Source organism: Macaca thibetana, chromosome 3 (genome assembly GCF_024542745.1).
Source record: "Macaca thibetana thibetana isolate TM-01 chromosome 3, ASM2454274v1, whole genome shotgun sequence".
Taxonomy (NCBI): domain Eukaryota; kingdom Metazoa; phylum Chordata; class Mammalia; order Primates; family Cercopithecidae; genus Macaca; species Macaca thibetana.
The window spans coordinates 56,288,368-56,307,557 of NC_065580.1; the positions used below are offsets into that span (position 1 = coordinate 56,288,368).

Genomic DNA, 19,190 nt, shown 5'->3' on the forward strand with positions numbered 1-19,190 from the left:
ATGTGTGGTATTATTTCTGAGGGCTCTGTTCTGTTCTATGGATCTATATCTCTGTTTTGGTACCAGTACCATGCTGTTTTGGTTACTGTCGCCTTGTACTATAGTTTGAAGTCAGGTAGCGTGATGCCTCCAGCTTTGTTCTTTCAGCTTAGGACTGTCTTGGCAATGAGGGCTCTTTTTTGGTTCCATATGAACTTTAAAGCAGTTTTTTCCAATCCTGTGAAGAAAGTCATTGGTAGCTTGATGGGGATGGCATTGAATCTATAAATTACCTTGGGCAGTATGGCCATTTTCACGATATTGATTCTTCCTATCCATGAGCATGGTATGTTCTTCCATTTGTTTGTGTCCTCTTTTATTTCACTGAGCCGTGGTTTGTAGTTCTCCCTGAAGAGGTCCTTCACATCCCTTGTAAGTTGGATTCCTAGGTATTTTATTCTCTTTGAAGCAATTGTGAATGGGAGTTCACTCATGATTTGGCTCTCTGTTTGTCTGTTACTGGTGTATAAGAATGCTTGTGATTTTTGTGCATTGATTTTGTATCCTGAGACTTTGCTGAAGTTGCTTATCAGCTTAAGGAGATTTGGGGCTGTGATGATGGGGTTTTCTTAATATACAATCATGTCATCTGCAAACAGGGACAATTTGACTTCTTCTTTTCCTAACTGAATACCCTTTATTTCTTTCTTTTGCCTGATTGCCCTAGCCAGAACTTCCAACACTATGTTGAATAGGAGTGGTGAGAGAGGGCATCCCTGTCTTGTGCCAGTTTTCAAAGGGAATGCTTCCAGTTTTTGCCCATTCAGTATGATATTGGCTGTGGGTTTGTCATAAATAGCTCTTATTATTTTGAGATACGTTCCATCAATACCGAATTTATTGAGAGTTTTTAGCATGAAGGGCTGTTGAATTTTGTCAAAGGCCTTTTCTGCATCTATTGAGATAATCATGTGGTTTTTGTCTTTGGTTCTGTTGATAGGCTGGATTACGTTTATTGATTTGTGTATGTTGAACCAGCCTTGTATCCCAGGGATGAAGCCCACTTGATCATGGTGGATAAGCTTTTTGATGTGCTGCTGGATTCAGTTTGCCAGTATTTTAATTGAGGATTTTTGCATCGATGTTCATCAGCCATATTGGTCTGAAATTCTCTTTTTTTGTTGTATCTCCGTCAGGCTTTCGTATCAGGATGATGTTGGCCTCGTAAAATGAGTTAGGGAGGATTCCCTCTTTTTCTATTGATTGGAATAGTTTCAGAAGGAATGGTACCAAACCTTCCTTATACCTCTGGTAGAATTTGGCTGTGAATCCATCTGGTCCCGGACTTTTTTTGGTTGGTAGGCTATTAATTATTGCCTTAATTTCAGAGCCTGCTATTGGTCTATTCAGGGATTCAACTTCTTCCTGGTTTAGTCTTGGGAGAGTGTGAGTGTCCAGGAAATTATCCATTTCTTCTAGGTTTTCTAGTTTGTTTGCATAGTGGTGTTTATAGTATTCTCTGATGGTAGTTTGTATTTCTGTGGGGTCGGTGGTGATATCCCCTTTGTCATTTTTTATTGCATCTATTTGATTCTTCTCTCTTTCTTTATTAGTCTTGCTAGCGGTCTATCAATATTGTTGATCTTTTCAAAAAACCAGTTCCTGGATTCATTGATTTTTTGGAGGGTTTTTTGTGTCTCTCTCTCTCCTTCAGTTCTGCTCTGATCTTAGTTATTTCGTGCCTTCTGCTAGCTTTCGAATGTGTTTGCTCTTGCTTCTCTAGTTCTTTTAATTGTGACGTTAGGGTGTCAACTTTAGATCTTTCCTGCTTTCTCTTGTGGGCATTTAGTGCTATAAATTTCCCTCTACACACTGCTTTAAATGTGTCCCAGAGATTCTGGTATGTTGTATTTTTGTTCTCATTGGTTTCAAAGAACATCTTTATTTCTGCCTTCATTTCGTTATGTATCCAGTAGTCATTCAGGAGCAGGTTGTTGAGTTTCCATGTAGTTGAGCGGTTTTGATTGAGTTTCTTAGTCCTGAGTTCTAGTTTGATTGCACTGTGGTCTGAGAGACAGTTTGTTATAATTTCTGTTCTTGTACATTTGCTGAGGAGTGCTTTACTTCAACTATGTGGTCAATTTTGGAATAAGTGAGATGTGGTGCTGAGAAGAATGTATATTCTGTTGATTTGGGGTGGAGAGTTCTGTAGATGTCTGTTAGGTCTGCTTGTTGCAGAGTTGAGTTCAATTCCTGGATATCCTTGTTAATTTTCTGTCTCATTGATCTGTCTAATGTTGACAGTGGGGTGTTAGTCTCCCATTATTATTGTATGGGAGTCTAAGTCTCTTTGTAAGTCTCTAAGGACATGCTTTATGAATCTGGGTGCTCCAGTATTGGATGCATACATATTTAGGTTAGCTCTTCCTGAGATGAATTGATCCCTTTACCATTATGTAATGGGCTTCTTTGTCTCTTTTGATCTTTGATGATTTAAAGTCTGTTTTATCAGAGACTAGGATTGCAACCCCTGCTTTTTTTTGTTTTCCATTTGCTTGGTAGATGTTCCTCCATCCCTTTATTTTGAGCCTATGTGTGTCTCTGCATGTGAGATGGGTCTCCTGAATACAGCAAACTGATGGGTCTTGATTCTATCCAATTTGCCAGTCTGTGTCTTTTAATTGGACCATTTAGTCCATTTACATTTAAGGTTAATATTGTTATGTGTGAACTTGATCCTGTCATTATGATATTAGCTGGTTATTTTGCTCGTTAGTTGATGCAGTTTCTTCCTAGCATCGATGGACTTTACATTTTGGCATGTTTTTGCAATGGCTGGTACCTGTTGTTCCTTTCCATGTTTAGTGCTTCCTTCAGGATCTCTTGTAGGGCAGGCCTGGTGGTGACAGAATCTCTAAGTATTTGCTTGTCTGTAAAGGATTTTATTTCTCCTTCACTTATGAAACTTAGTTTGGCTGGATATGAAATTCTGGGTTGAAAATTCTTTTCTTTAAGAATGCTGAATATTGGCCCCGACTCTCTTCTGGCTTGGAGAGTTTCTCCCGAGAGATCTACTGTTAGTCTGATGGGTTTCCCTTTGTGGGTAACCCGGCCTTTCTCTCTGGCTGCCCTTAACATTTTTTTCCTTCATTTCAACTTTGGTGAATCTGACAGTTATGTGTCTTGGAGTTGCTCTTTTCGAGGAGTATCTTTGTGGTGTTCTGTGTATTTCCTGAATTTGAATGTTGGCCTGCCTTACTAGGTTGGGGAAGTTCTCCTGGCTGATATCCTGCAGAGTGTTTTCCAACTTCTTTCTATTTTCCCCGTCACTGTCAGGCACACCAATCAGACGTAGATTTGGTCTTTTCACATAATCCCTTATTTCTTGGAGGTTTTGTTCATTTCTTTTTACTCTTTTTCTCTACACTTCTCTTCTTGCTTCATTTCATTCATTTGATCTTCAGTCACTGATACTCTTTCTTCCAGTTGATCGAGTCGGTTACTGAAGCTTGTGCATTTGTCATGTAGTTCTCGTGTTATGGTTTTCATCTCTATCGTTCTTTTAAGCACTTCTCTACATTGGTTATTCCAGTTAGCCATTCGTCAAATCTTTTTTCAAGGTTTTTAGTTTATTTGTGCTGGTTATGTCGTTCCTCCTTTAGCTCTGAGAAGTTTGATCGATTGAAGCCTTCTTCTCTCAACTCGTCAAAGTCATTCTCCATCCAGCTTTGTTCCATTGCTGGCGATGAGCTGCGTTCCTTTGGAGGGAGGAGATGCGCTCTGATTTTTTGAATTTCCAGCTTTTCTGCACTGCTTTTCCCCCATCTTTGTGGTTTTATCTGCCTTTGGTCTTTGATGATGGTGATATACTGATGGGGTTTTGGTGTGGGTGTCCTTTCTGTTTGTTAGTTTTCCTTCTAACAGTGAGGACCCTCAGCTGCAGGTCTGTTGGAGTTTGCTGGAGGTCCACTCCAGGCTCTGTTTGCCTGGGTATCAGCAGCAGAGGCTGTAGAAGGTAGAATATTGCTGAACAGCGAGTGTTGCTGTCTGATTCTTGCTCTGGAAGCTTCGTCTCAGGGGTGTACCCAGCCGTGTGAGGTGTGAGGTGTCGGTCTGCACCTAGTGGGGGATGTCTCCCAGTTAGGCTACTCAGGGGTCAGGGACCCACTTAAGCAGGCAGTCTGTCCATTCTCAGATATCAACCTCCATGCTGGGAGATCCACTGCTCTCTTCAAAGCTGTTAGACAGGGACATTTACCTCTGCTGAGGTTTCTGCTGCTTTTTGTTTAGCTATGCCCTGTCCCCAGAGGTGGAGTCTACCAAGGTAGGCAGGCCTCCTTGAGCTGTGGTGGGCTCCACCCAATTCAATCTTCCCAAGTGGTTTGTTTACCTACTTAAGCCTCAGCAATGGCAGGTGCCCCTCCCCCAGGCTCGCTGCCACCTTGCAGTTAGTGCTAGCAATGAGGGAGGCTCCGTGGGTGTGGGACCCTCTGAGCCAGGTGTGGGATATAACCCCCTGTGTGCCGTTTGCTAAGACCCTTGGTAAAGTACAGTATTAGGGTGGGAGTTACCCGATTTTCCAGGTGTTGTGTGTCTCAGTTTCCTTTGGCTAGGAAAAGGAATTCCCTTCCCCCTTGCACTTCCCAGGTGAGGCGATGCCTCGCCCTGTTTCAGCTCTCGCTGGTTGGGCTGCACCCGCAGACCAGCGCCAACTGTCCGACATGCCCCAGTGAGATGAACCCGGTACCTCAGTTGAAAATGCAGAAATCACCTGTCTTCTGTGTCACTCATGTTAGGAGCTGGAGGCTGGAGCTGTTCCTATTCAGCCATCTTGGGCGTGCCCCCATGAGGTATTATTATCACCTCAATTTTATAGATAAGAACTTGTCAAGTTCTCACTAGTGCTAGTGCTGGAACCTAGACTCAGCTCAATTATTACAAAGCCCATGCTTTTAACCACCATGGTATTTCACACATTGCTATCCCATCATAGTACAGGACTTGTGACCTCATCATTATAACACAACTAGAACACTGAGCTCTTGTGCTTTCAGATATGTCTTGTGTGTAACAAAAAATAACAATAGAAAAGGATTATTTGAATTCCAACTCACTAATATTTCTTTTGAGTATATTACAGGCTTTTGGATAAGATAAGACACTCAACCTGAATTTCCATACAACCTGGCTGTAATTCAAGCTTCTAAAGGAGTAAATCAGGAAAAGTACTCTGTTAGGTATGGAATCATTTTTCAAAACAATTATGAGGGTTGCATTGTAAATTCACCAACACACTCCTATTTCAGAAGTTTTTCTTTCTGTTTTTCATTAAATAAAGTAGGCAAAAGGCCCCTGCCATAAAGCATTAACCCATCTCTGTGGACTAAGATGGTCAGGATGGGGTTTAGGATGCATTTACTTATGGGTGACAGTTTTCCTTCCAATCTGGCTAACATCAGCTTAAGCTTCCTTAAGTCATTTCTTAGTCTTCCTAACTGGATCTAGAAGTTTGAGATAAGCATGATGAACTGTTCTGTTCTAAAAAAAAATTAGGGAACAACGCACATCACTACAACTAGTTTATTTTATTAAGAAATAAATTGCAGCCAGGCACGGTGGCTCATGGCTATAATTGCAGCACTCTGGGAGGCCAAGGTAGGTGGATTGCTTGAGCTCAAGAGTTCGAGACCAGCCTGGACAACATGGCGAAACCCTGTCTCTACCAAAAAAAAAAAAAAGAAACTGGGTGTGGTGGTGCACAACTGCAGTCTCATCTACCTGGAAGGCTGACCTCCCAAGCTTAGGTGATCCTGATGAGGCTGCGGGGAGCTATGATCTTGCTGCTGCACTCCAGCCTGGGTGACAGAGTGAGACTCTGTCTTAAAACCAAAAACAAAAAACCAAATTGCTTTCCAGAGTTCAAATGTAAACTACAGACAGGAGATTCCCATAACAACATATGAGGGCTTTAGGAAAAAACAAAACAAAAACAACCCTGGAAGATTTCAGGATAAATAGAAGATATGTTTTTCTACCAAACATACTTTCAAAAGTAGAAAATCATGGATTTAAAAAACTTTTTTTGTAGCGCTTGATATCTCTAAATGTATGAAGTTTCAAGTGTACTAACTTTATGAACACTTGTCTCTGTTCTTAAATGCATAACATGATCTTAGATTTTTGAGATCTTTAAAAATGTTAAGCAACACAAAGATTTCTACCCCATCTCCCTCCACATCTTTAAAAACCAAAAATCACCACTACCAAAACTCCATTACTGTTTGTGAATGAAGAATTTTCATGACTTGAAAACCTTCCTAATATCCAGTCTTTAACACTAACTTTTTTAGAAAGGAGAGCTCTTGTTGTGTTCTTTAACCTCTTTTCACTTCATAAAGTTCTTCATGGTTGACATCAGTATTATCCTCTTAAAAATTCAAATGTGAACTAACAGCACCATTTATTGAAGGCATATTATTTTAAAATTAGTGATTTATCCCAAGGACAAAATGTTAAGTGGAAAAGTCAGTACTCAGATTCAGGTGTGACTCCCAGGCCCAAGCATAGCCTTTCTGAATGAATTAAGAAGGTCACTATATTAATTTTCATAAGGTGAAAGAAAACAAGCATTATATATTTTTCCACATCACAAAATGGTGAAGACCTAAGAGACTCCAGTGGCTGGCTCTGAACCCTACAGCAAGACAGTGGCAGAGTTGGAATGGATTCCAGATGTCTTTGCTAACCATTAAGAAAGAGTTACTGAATAACGTTCCATTACTCTAAAAAGTTACTGTTCCCAAGTGTATTGAGAATTCGGAGATCTGAAGTAAGACAGAAATCTTTGTTTTCAGTTGTCTTTAAGCTTCTGCCAGTAACATGGTCCCAGTAGAAGAAAACATAAAACTGTAATCTTAATCAAAATTTGCAACATCAAATACTATTTCAATAGTTTCAAATACTATTTCAAATAATACTAAAAAATATTTTAAGTGAATAAAGACTAACAATCTTCAAAAGTTTTACAGTTTCCTGTTTGTTTTATTTTGCCTACCATGCAAAACATTAAATTACTTTTATGTAAGAGCTGCTTATTCAAAACTTTGTTCCTACTCTGTTACTAGTTATATTAACAATATATCCCTTTTCTCCTTGGATCTTTGTAATAACGGAGTACAATTATATAACTTACATGCCATTTATAATTTACCCTGAAGAGTATTACCTAAAGCTCTTAGATTTAGTGAGGACATAAGTTTATCCTATTTTAAAGGGAGAAAATATGATATTGAGAAATCACACCAGTGTATCAGCAATAACTGAGGTTTCAGACCTCTGTGTTTTGCAGTTTTCACACTGACAAATTCTAGAGATGGATTAAAAAAAAACTATTAAATCAATATGGTAAAGAAACTACTAATAGCAGGAACAATCAGTCTCTGTGAGGAAATATTTTCCTTGTTAAACATCTGGCCAACATGCAAGAGCTTCTAGACTATTTAAAAAATTTTTTTATACAGAGCTACAGTTCTTAACTTTCTGCAGCCAAGCCACTTCAGCCCCTATGGCCAGCCTACTTCACCCAAGTCACTTGTCAACACGTATGTGTACATCCATGTGTGCAGAAGAACAGACAAATTCATATTTAGCTTTCAGATGAAAAGTATACCATTTTAAATGAAAGAGTTGGACTCAGAATAAGTTGTGTCAGAAGTTAAATGATAGAGACATATCCTAAGTCTTGATACTTTAAGAGACTAAATAATCACTTTAGAGGACCTTCCTGTGTGATACTTTTATTTAAGGATCACACTTTGAAAACTGTTACTCTATACTGATTGCCTGAGAAGTTCCTTTTACAGGCTGGCAGAAAAGCTCCCAAAAGAGTGTATGGCAGCATTTTTCCTTCAAAGATTATTCTATTTCAGAATAGATTAAACTAAAAAATTCACAGAGTAACATTTTAAAATTCCGTAACAACAGTCAAAATACTCATTTTTGTTTGTACTACAAAGAGAAAGATAGTCTGCATGGCTATCTATCCCAAAAGTTGTAAAGATCATTGGTCTAGAGAGCCAGCAGACCAGTGCCTTTAAATCAGGTTCTATCTGAAGATATTTTCTTGAAATCACTATGTCAGTATAGATAATTTGACCATCTGTTTCCTGAGTGTTACATAAACCTTCCTTACATCATATGTCAAAATAAAACATTCCAGTTCACTAGCCTTCACTAACCTTTATGGGATTTCAATTCCACTGTCCCCAGTTGACTGACATAAACATCTATAGCACCCTGATGAGCTGAGGCTTTTAGACATCCAGAAGATGAATCTAGGAAGAAGAAAAACCATAAGTAAAATCATTCTTACTTGATGAATGGAATTATAAACTTGAAACAAAAGGCTCTGCTTTAGCACTAGGATAAGGGGCTAAGAATCTTGCAAGGTTTAGTATTTCCTCATAACAATGCCATTGTTTGCACTTAAACGTAAACAGTATCAGAAATCTAGAAATCTATTAAACTGGACAACTAATTAAAAAATCTATATCTACATTAACCTGAATAACTTATCTCTAAACATTTACTCTAAAACTTAATGAATAGGAAGGAGAGTCTGCAAGTAATGGATCCTGAAACCACTAAGCACCATGGATATTTTTAGTTTTTTATCATGTTGACACATTTAGTAAACTTTCAATAATTACCAAAGAATTCTACCTCATGTATAGTCACATACAAGCAGTAGCAAGGCTAACAAAAATCAAAACCTCTTATAATTTCTCCTTGTAGCAAATTTGCTAATACTAAGAAGTACTCCTAATAGTAAAAGATTACTCTACATAAAGTTGTTGAATTTCTTTTTTTCTGTAGAGACAGGGTCTTGCTATGTTGCCCAGGCTGGTCTCTGACTCCTGGGATCAAGTGATACTCCTGGGATTACAGACACAAATCACTGTTCCTGGCTTGCTGCATTTCTTTAGGGGGCAGAAGGACAGGGAATAATTTGAAGAATAGCTTGTTTATATCTAATAATTCTTTTCAAGTTTCTGGAATTGAACAGGTATCGTTAAGTGTGGATAAGAAAATAATAAAGGTAACCCTGATTTGACATTCAAATTTCCCTATGTTGTTGATGACTCCACTTTTCAATCAACCAGTATTTCAAGTTCAAGTGAAAACAGTCAGAAATAAGTAAGAAAATGAACTTGAAGAGTCAGTACTAAGTGGTTTTTCCTTCTTCTCTTTCTCCCATGGCAATTGAATCTTTAATTTAGTATTCTATCTGACTGCCTGGAGAAGGCCAAAGCATATTCTTTTTAGAGAAGCCTCTTAAAAAGCATATTTTATCAGGAGGTTTTATTACTTCAAAGTGGAAACAAAGTAGGGAGTGTGGTGAAAACTATGCCAAAAATATACTTTCTACAAAACAGAGAAAGAAAACATTTGTGTGTGTGTGTGTGTGTATGTGTGTATATATATATATAGAGAGAGAGAGAGAGAAAGAGAGAGAGAGAAAGGAGCCAACATTTTTCTTTTAAAAAAATATTAACTGACTTCAAACAAAGACAATAAATTTGGAATAAACTGTGTAAAATCTGGCTCCCATATCATTTATAATAATTTATTTCCAATCTATAATGGAAAATGCCCTTTATCAGATTCAATTTATTTAGTTTTCAAGTGTCAAAAGTAAACACTGACGTTGGAAAATGAAACCACTAGAAATAAATGACACAGAATAGCTGGACAAAATGAACATTTCACTGCTTATGTACCAACAGAACTCCTTTTTAAACCTCTTACTGCATCCTAAAAGAAGCCAAGTAAAAATTACATTATGCTAAAAAAAAGAAAAGTGCAATATACAAGGTGTGTATTATTCCAGTTTGAACAAAGTAAAATAGCTGAAACATTAGTTTGATTTCTCGCTTTCTCAAGGAGGGGAAAAAAAAACATGGAATTTTTATGTGGCTCATAAACAATAGTTTCATTTATTTTTCCCTCCAAATGAGAAATAAATGACAGCTAAATAATTATATCCTAAGCCACAAAGTAATTATATTCTCATGTTATTTGTACTGATCTCTAATAATGGCTTATCCTTTGGAGGCTGTCAAAAAATAAAAAAATGAAAACTCAAGATGTTTTCGAAAAAGAAGGCAACGGTGATACTTTAAAACTATGTAGCAAAACAAGCCCTATTTTTTTGTTTAACACAAATTATCACAACCAAAATTAATTATCAAGAGTAAAATTAAGACTTCATCCACAGAATTTCATTCTTTTGGAGTTTACATAATGGAGAAATTCTATAGATCTGGGAGAAAGTCCTGTAGATCTAATGTATAGCATGGTGACTGTAATTAACAATACTGTACTGTAAACTTGAAATCTGCTAAAAGAGTAAATCTTAAATTTTCATCATACACATAAAATGGTAATGAGGTGAAGTGACAGATATGTTAACTAAACTGACTGTGGAAATCATTTCACAATATATATGTATATCAAATCATCATATTGCATGTACACCTTAAATATATATGGTTTTGTCAATTATGTCTCAATAAAGACAGTAAAAGCAAAAAAAAAAAAAAACCACCAAACAAAACAAAAAACACAAAAGAAACCAAAATAAATCTACATTGTAATGTGTTTAGCTCAGTGCTTTGAACATGGGCACTGAGTAAATGATAGATATTTTAAAGAAAGGGCCAGGTGTGGTGGCTTATGCCTGTAATTCCAGCACTTTGGGAGGCCGAAGCAGGAGAACTGCTTGAAGCCAGGCATTTGCGACCAGTATGGGCAACAAAGTGAGACCTTGTCTCTATTTTTTTAAATAATAAATAAGTAAATAAAATTTAAAAGAAAAATCAGTCAGTATATTTGGCCATATTAATAAACTAAAGGAAAAATGATCATTTCAATAAATTGAGGAAATGTATTTGACAAAATTCAACACTCAAGTCACAACCAAAGAAAGTAAAAAAAGAGAAACTTAATTTAAGCAAACAAGGAATAAAAGGTAACTCTCCCAATCTGATAAAAGGCATCTGTTAAAAATCTATAGGTAACATCACACTTAATGGTAAAATAGTGAGTGCCTTCCCCCTAATAGTGGGGACGAGGATAGGGATCAAGTGCAGGGAACCACACTCTCATCACTACAACTCAACGTTATACTGAAGTTCATAGCTAGTCGGATAAGGCAAGAAAAAAATTAAAGTAATAAAGATAGGAAAGAAAGAGGTAAAACTATATGTACAGATGAAAATGTCTACTCAGCTAGGAAAGGATTCTAGATTCGAGAAAACCACTATTAGAAAGAATAAATTTAGCAAAGTCACAAAATACAAGGTCCATATATAAGAATTATTTATATATGGGCCGGGCGCGGTGGCTCACGCCTGTAATCCCAGCACTTTGGGAGGCTGAGGCGGGCGGATCACGAGGTCAGCAGATCGAGACCATCCTAGCTAACACGGTGAAACCCTGTCTCTACTAAAAATACAAAAAAAAAATTAGTCGGGCGTAGTGGCGGGCGCCTGTAGTCCCAGCTACTGGAGAGGCTGAGGCAGGAGAATGGCGTGAACCCGGGAGGCGGAGCTTGCAGTGAGCCGAGATCCCGCCACTGCACTTCAGCCTGGGAGACAGAGTGACATTCCCGTCTCAAAAAAAAAACAAAAAAATACAAAAAAAACAAAAAACATTTGTATTTACATATATCAGCAGTAGACAATTAGAAGCAAAGTCTTAAAACCTGTCTCATTTATAACAGTGTTAAAAACACAAATGAATTTAACTAAGTGCCAGACTTCTACGTTGAAAATTACAAAGCAATGCTGAGAAAAATTAAGGAAGATCTAAATAAATAGAAATAGCTACCTACCATGTTCATTAATTGGAAGATTCAATGTGATTCAGTGCAATCCCAAACATAATCACAACTGTACTTTTTGGTAGAAATTGACTGGAAAATCAAAGGACCTATTATATCCAAAGCAATCTTTAAAAGGAACAAATTTGGAAGACTTCAACTACCTGATTTACAGACTTACCAAAGTTACAGTAATCATGATATTGTGGCACTGGTATACAGCTCAACAAACAAATCAATGAATTAGGAGCAAGAGATCAGACATTGAGCCACACTTATATGGTCATTTGATTTTAGACAAGGATACTAAAGTAATCCATCAGAGAAAGGAAGTTTTTTCAACAAAAGGTGATATAAAAAATTTTTTTAACTGACAATAATAAATGTTGATGAGGATGTGGAGCAACTCAAATTCTCATACATTGTTGATGAGAGTATAAAGTGGAACTTTGGGAAAAAGGTCTGGTAGTTTATCATAAAGTTAAACACAGAACCTACCTAGTCAACTCAGCAATTCCACACCTAAGTATTTACCCAAGAGGAAAAAAATATATAAATCCCTAAAATGACTTACATTAGTATATTCATAGCAGCTTTATTTACAGTTGCCAAAAAATTAGAAATAGCCCAGGTGTCCATTAACAGTAGAATGAACAAATTAAGCCTTCTAATAGCCTGCTTTCACTTCTGAACCCTTCTGGTACATTATGAAATAACAGCTAGGTTGTTCTTTTAAAATATAAATATATATCACTTCCCTAACATCCTGTTATAGTTGGAATAAAGTCTGAACTCTTGCCCTGTCTCCAAGGTCCTAAGATCTAGTCTTACTTACCTCATATCCTACCACTTTCCCCATAAGCCAGCCTTCTATCCCCTGAAAATAATAAACTTCCATTTTCAAGGCCTGCACTTGCTGTTCCTCTATCTCGGGAGCCCTGTATCCAGAATTTTACATAACTCTTTGTCATTAGTCTGGCTTTAGTTTAAATGTACCCTCTCCAGACCACCCCCAATTGCCTAACTGATGTAGCTTTCTTTTCCCCAATCTCTATTCAGTTACCCATTCTTATTTCTTCATTGTACTTACCACAAACTAAAATTACCTTTTGTTATTTATATGCTTGTTGTCTTTCTTCCCAGGGCTCAGAGAAGTGAGGTCTCTGAACACAAAAACTATGTCCTGTTGACCAACATGTTCCCTAGTACCTAAAAGAATTCTTAATACATGGCAGATACTCAGTAAATATATGTTGACTAACTAGTTATTGGTATTCACAAGGTTGTCTTCAAATGTTAACACATTTGGAGACCAATAAACAGTGACATTATTTATATCTTTCTTTCAAAGACTTAATTTAGATATTTGAAGAATTCAAGAAATTTATAAGATCTTTCTTTCTTTTTTTTCAGAGAAGTTTAGCAAGAAATATAAGACATTTCTTAATACTAGCTCAGGCAATTTTTTTCGAGTGGACATAATTAGTACATTAGTTCTGCCTATATTTGACTTGTGAGCCTGTCAAGTTCATCAGTTAAACTGTAGACTTCATTTATTCTAATAAAGTCATCACAAATATACCTATTTTTAAAAGTGGGCAAAATACATGAACTAGTAGCTTAGCACGTACCTACTGTGATGTTACCCATCTTGCTTTGTAATGTTATATTACCTGCAAAAAAAGAAAAAGATACTTTCATATACTAGAGACAATCTAGAAAGGAACTGTGATACATAGCAATGCTAAAACATGGATGAATATCTACAATGTTATTTTTGTGGGCAATTTTTCCCAATATCACAAATCCAGTCAAAGATTTAGCTGTAGTTCTGAAATAACTAGCCTTAGGTACCTCTGCAAACCTTCTTTCTCTACTACCAAACCTTAAGCTTTTATAGCATAATTACAAATCACCATACCTACTGGCACAGAGGAAAAACAATACTTCTAAAACCCATAAGTGAAAAAAAATTACTGAAACATAATCACTATACATTTTCAACCTAAATATCAATGTATTTATCAGATCACACAAAGCCAAGTTTTCAACCAAGTAACACTAAAATATGGTATGGAAAAAAAGAATTACGTTTATTTTTCAGGCCACTTGCCATGTCTATTAAAGTAGTTTCTGGGCCAAGAATTAAAGTGGTTTGAGATACAAATAATGAATACATGGAGGTATGACTAACAAAACAGAACAAAGAAGCTTCAAAGGTTTCCGTCTTAGTGAAAATATGTTTCTCATGATAGGTATGGAATATTGCAACCATTCTTCCCAGCCCCTTTCCCCTAATACCAAAAGTAGTAGGATTATTCTTCATATGTGTGTTTGTATGTATAAGTATTCCTAAAATCAGGAACTCATATTTATTCTACTGAAAATATAAGCAATAATGTTATCTCTTCTAAAATAATTCCAAAACTACACTAAAAAGTAAAGGAATAACTTTGGCTTCAGAATTAATCTTCAGTAAATTCATTTTATCTCATTTCACATACCTTATGAATACCAACTTATATCAGTATCTGGGAAAAAGCAAAAAAGGCACTGGATTCATTTACTCAACAGCCAGATGTACCTGATTGCAAAAATCCATCTAAAGGTCTAATATACCATCATATTTCCTGTGAGTATATGAACAAGGAGTATATTTGTGTATGAATAAAAACTTGGTTTGTGTACTGAAGCTTATAGGATTACTATTTTTTTTTCATATTTTAGATTCGGGGATACACGTACATGTTTTTTACCTGGGTATATTGTGTGATGCTGAAGTCTGGGGTACAAATGGTCCCATCACCCACGTACTAAGCATAGTACCCAATAGATTTTCAACCCTTGCCCCATCCCTCCATCCCCCATCTAGTAGACTCCAGTTTCTATTGTTGCCATCCTTATGTCCATGATTATCCAATATTTACCCCCCACTTATAAGTAAGACCATGTGGTATTTGGTTTTCTATTCCTGTGTTAATTCACTTAGGATAATGGCCTCCAACTGCATCCATGCTGCTGCAAAGGATATAATTTCATTCTTCTTTATGGCCACATAATATTCCATGGTGTATATGTACCCCATTTTCTTTATCCAGTCTACCACTGATGGGCACATAGGTTGATTATATGTCTTTGCTATTGTGAATAGAGCTGCAGTGAACATGTTGAGTGCATGTGTCTTTTTGGAAGAATGATTTATTTTCTTTTGGATATATATCCAATAATGGGATTGCTGGGTTGAATGGTAGTTCTGTTTTAAGTTCTTTGAGAAATCTTCAAACTGCTTTGCACAGTGGCTGAACTAATTTACATTCCCACCAACAGTGTATGAGTTTTCCCCTTTCTCCACAGCCTCGCCAGTGTCTGTTGTTTTTTGACTTATTTTTAATAATAGCTATTCTGACTGGTGTGAGATGATATCTCATTGTGGTATTGATTTGCATTTCTCTGATGACTAGTGATTTGGAGCAGATTTTCATGTTTGTTGGTTTCTTGTACGTCTTCTCTTGAGAAGTATCTGTTCCTGTTTTTTGCTCATTTTTAATAGGGTTATTAGTTTTTTGCTTATTGATTTAACTTCCTTGAAGATTCAAAGGAACAAAGGATATTAAACCTTTGTCAGATGCAGAGTTTGCAAATATTTTCTCCCATTCTGTAGGTTGTCCATTTACTCTGTCGATAATTTATTTTGCAGTGCAGAAGCTTTTTCATTTAATTAGATCCCACTTGCTTGAACATGGCCTATAAATGAATCTGAAGGGGTGACTCTAAAACCTTTTGTTAAGACCCCAGAAAGATGGTGGTACCTCATGGTATTAATCAGTTACACCAAAAAAAAAAAAATTTAAAAAGATTAAGACCTCACAGATCCTCTCAATCAAATAGACCTAGAAAGCTGGAGGGCATTAACCTCAATATTGCTGCAGAAACCCATATTTTGAAAAGATTTTTGGATGTGGCTTTTGTCCAATGGAATGAAAGCCAGTGAGATTCACAGAAGACTGACAAAGTTTTTGAGACAATTATATCAGTAAATATTGCCAACTTGGACTGAAGGGGACAGTGACAGTACAAAGTGAAATGAGACCACTGGAGCCTCAGAATTCTACTAGCAGGAAGCAGACTGAGAAAACTACTCAACTGTAAAGATGTGCTACATTTCATAAAAAAGGATGAATGACTTAGAGGGTGGAACCAAGAGCTCAGTGGTCGAAACCTAGAACCATGAAGAATTATTCCCAGGCCTTGAGATCTAATAAAAGAACTTCTAACATTTGCCCACCTGAAAAAATCACTATGGATCAGTGACTCCTTTGTGCCTCCCATTTCAACAAGAAAGTCCACAGTCATTATCTAATGCCTGTCCACTCTGTTTGGTGTATAGGTGGTGTGTGTGTGTGTGTGTGTGTGTGTGTGTATGTTTAGGGGGTGGGTAGACAATTTGTCTCTTTAGTTCATCAGTCTTCAGATTCGCACCTGAGGAGCTTCATTTTCACCTGGAGCTGATTTTGATGCAGAGATTCTGGTCTTTCAGCTGATGCATGATGGGATGATACTTTTGGGAACCTTGGGAGGAAGAGAGTATATTTTGCATGTAGGAAGGACATGAATCATTGGAGGGCCAGAGGACACAGTGGCTATCCAAAACCTCATAGAATATCTGGAAAGATGCACACATGAAAAGTTAAAAATCAGTATATATTAATAATTTTAATATCCTAAGTGGACAGCATGACTCAGGTGCCACAGCACTTACAGGAAAGAGACTAAAATGACCTAGCTTGGACAGGGAGGTTTAGTCATATAGAAGGTATCACTTGAGCTGAAATTTGAAATGTGAGTAAAATGTTAATATGCTGAGAAAAAAAACATTTCCTGGGAAAATAAATCATATAAGCAAATGTAAAAAAGCAGAGCTATACATACTATGTTTAAATAATGCAGATCAGATAGGCTGGAGCAATGAGGCAAGTCTATGAGGACAGGAATCACATCTTTCTTATTTAGCTTCATATCTGGGAACTTAGCGCAGTGCATAGTACATAGTAAACACAATTATTTTGTGAACAAATAAAAAGTTTGGAAAAGTAGGCAAAGAGCAACGTGTGGTAGAACCACAGAGTGCTAAGTCTACTGACTATCCTACACCAAAAATGTCAGTGAACAATTTCAAGATGGATAAAAATATAAGAAAACCATGCTTTAAGGAGATTCCCCTAGTGTGAGACAGTGGGTGTTTCCATACTCAGCATTCTCTTTACTGCTTGTTGTGGTTTGAATGTTCCCCCAAAAGTTCATGTGTTGGAAACTTGGTCCCCACTGCATCAATACTGTGAGGGTGGGACCTTTGGGAGTTAATTGAGTCATAAGGGCTCTGCCCTCATGAATGAATTAACCCATTCATGAATCAATGGATTAATGGGTCATGGAGGGAGTAGGTTAGCTATCACAAGAGTGGGTCTGTTATAAGAGCCAGTGTGGGTGTCTCTCATGCAGCCTCTCTCCATGTGAAGCCTGAGCCATTTCATGACTCTGCAGAGCCCCTATCAGCAAGAAGGCTCTCACTAGATGCAGCTCCTAGACCTCAGACTTCTCAGCCTCCAGAACTGTAATATATAAACTTTAAAAATCACTCAGTCTCAGGTATTCTGTTATAGCAACAGAAAACAGACTAAGACACTGCTCTAACTCCTGAACAATAAAAGATGAAGCAGACAGGTCCCTGATATTTGTAACTTTATTAATAAAGAACTATGATAAAGTTTTACAGTCATTTAGCTAGTGAATCCAGTCACCCACTCATCAAGGCAATGGAGCTTTACTGTTTTACACTAGAGTCTTTAATAATGCAGTAAAAATTTACTATTTTTTTAAATAAAAGTATGGTCTTTTTTAAAAGGCCAATCATTAGTGCTTGTCACAAAAGTGAGGAGGTCTTGAGAAAATAATGATTCTTTGAACCAGAAAATAGAAGTTTTAGATCTATACGAAATGAGGGTTAGTTGATTATAGTGGGACCTATAGAGTCTCAGATAACATTCTTCATGAATGTTAGAGTCCTACTGTATACTAAAAGCATAATGGAGCAACAACAACAAAAACCCAAGGAATTAAGGAATCATTTCAAATACTGTATAGTTATATACTATATAGTTATACACTTCAAAATATTTTTGTCAATTCTAAATAAAACAGTAAACAAAAACTTATTTTCAACTCATATCAAAATATTTAGAAAATCTCTACCTTAAACAGAAATATTCTAAAGTCATTAGAAAACACAAAATGGATGCCTTGCCTCAAATGCATAGTGGAATAAAGTATTATATTTAAAAGTACACAAAGCAATAAAATGGGCATTATTAGCAAAATTTTCTATATTTTGGTTTCACCTACTTCATATCACTGAAAATAATAAATTAATTATTTGAGAGGAGTAAATCTTAGTAAAAGTTTCTTTCCAATAAAGCAGACACCAGATGGTCTGTAATAACTATGTGTGCTTACCCTACTCTCAAGTTATATAACTTTTCCACAAATCCCAGTATTTGAGAAAATAGATAGTTTTTCTTAGCTTGTAACCTTTCATTCTAGCATGGTCAGAGGAAAAAAATATGTAATCAATTTAAAGATAAACATTGGTTTATTTTTCTTCACCAAAAGAAATGTGATTATGGTTAAAGCACATATAACTCTTATAATCCAAACAGAGTAATCAAGTATCCTTAGAGATTAAGTCATTTTGTGTTTTTTGGTGGGTAGGGGTGGGGAGGTGGAAAGGCAGACACTTGTATTTGCAAGCCACAGTGCTAAATGTTAAGAATATAGAGATGAATAAAACATAATCGTTGCTCTTGAGGAGTTTATGATTAGGCAAGGATTTGTAGAAAACCAGAGATAAGGCAAGATGCTTTAGCTGAGGACTGAAAGATTTAAAAAGTCAAGAAGATTTTTAAAAAGCTAGGAAAAGCATTTCAGGCAGAATATAAACAGTGTGATCAGTATGATCAAAGGCTCTGATCAAGAACTCAGAGTTATAAAACAGGTAAAAATGTGTATAGGAAAAAAGACTATAACTCTGGAGACAAAGCATGGAGTCAGAAGAGGGAAAAGGGAAGTTGGGCACGTCATTAAGGCAGTAGAAAACGGTCTGAGTAAGAGAATGACATGTTCAATGTGCATCACTAATAAACTACTTTAGCTGCAGTGAGGAGAAATGGAATCTGAAGAAGGCAAAGCTGGAGGCAAAGTTATTGCTAATATCAAGGCAAGAGGTCACAAGGGTCTAAAACAGAAGTGTAGAAATTAGCAGGAAAAAGGTGAGATA

The 19,190-nt window shown here is 36.7% G+C and overlaps 1 protein-coding gene across 3 annotated transcripts in view; it reads right to left on the bottom strand.

The window, feature by feature from the left end:
* FAM185A (family with sequence similarity 185 member A) overlaps positions 1 to 19,190 on the bottom strand; it is an 83,191-nt gene that overhangs the window by 43,722 nt on the left and 20,279 nt on the right. For 2 of the 3 annotated variants that reach the window (XM_050782774.1, XM_050782775.1), the window contains exons 5-6: positions 13,492 to 13,533; positions 8,217 to 8,312 (exon numbers count right to left, since the gene is read on the bottom strand). In XM_050782774.1, coding sequence (XP_050638731.1) covers positions 8,217 to 8,312; positions 13,492 to 13,533 — 138 coding nt within the window. The remainder of the gene's footprint in view (positions 1 to 8,216; positions 8,313 to 13,491; positions 13,534 to 19,190) is intronic. The other variant, XM_050782776.1, reaches the window with a different exon arrangement.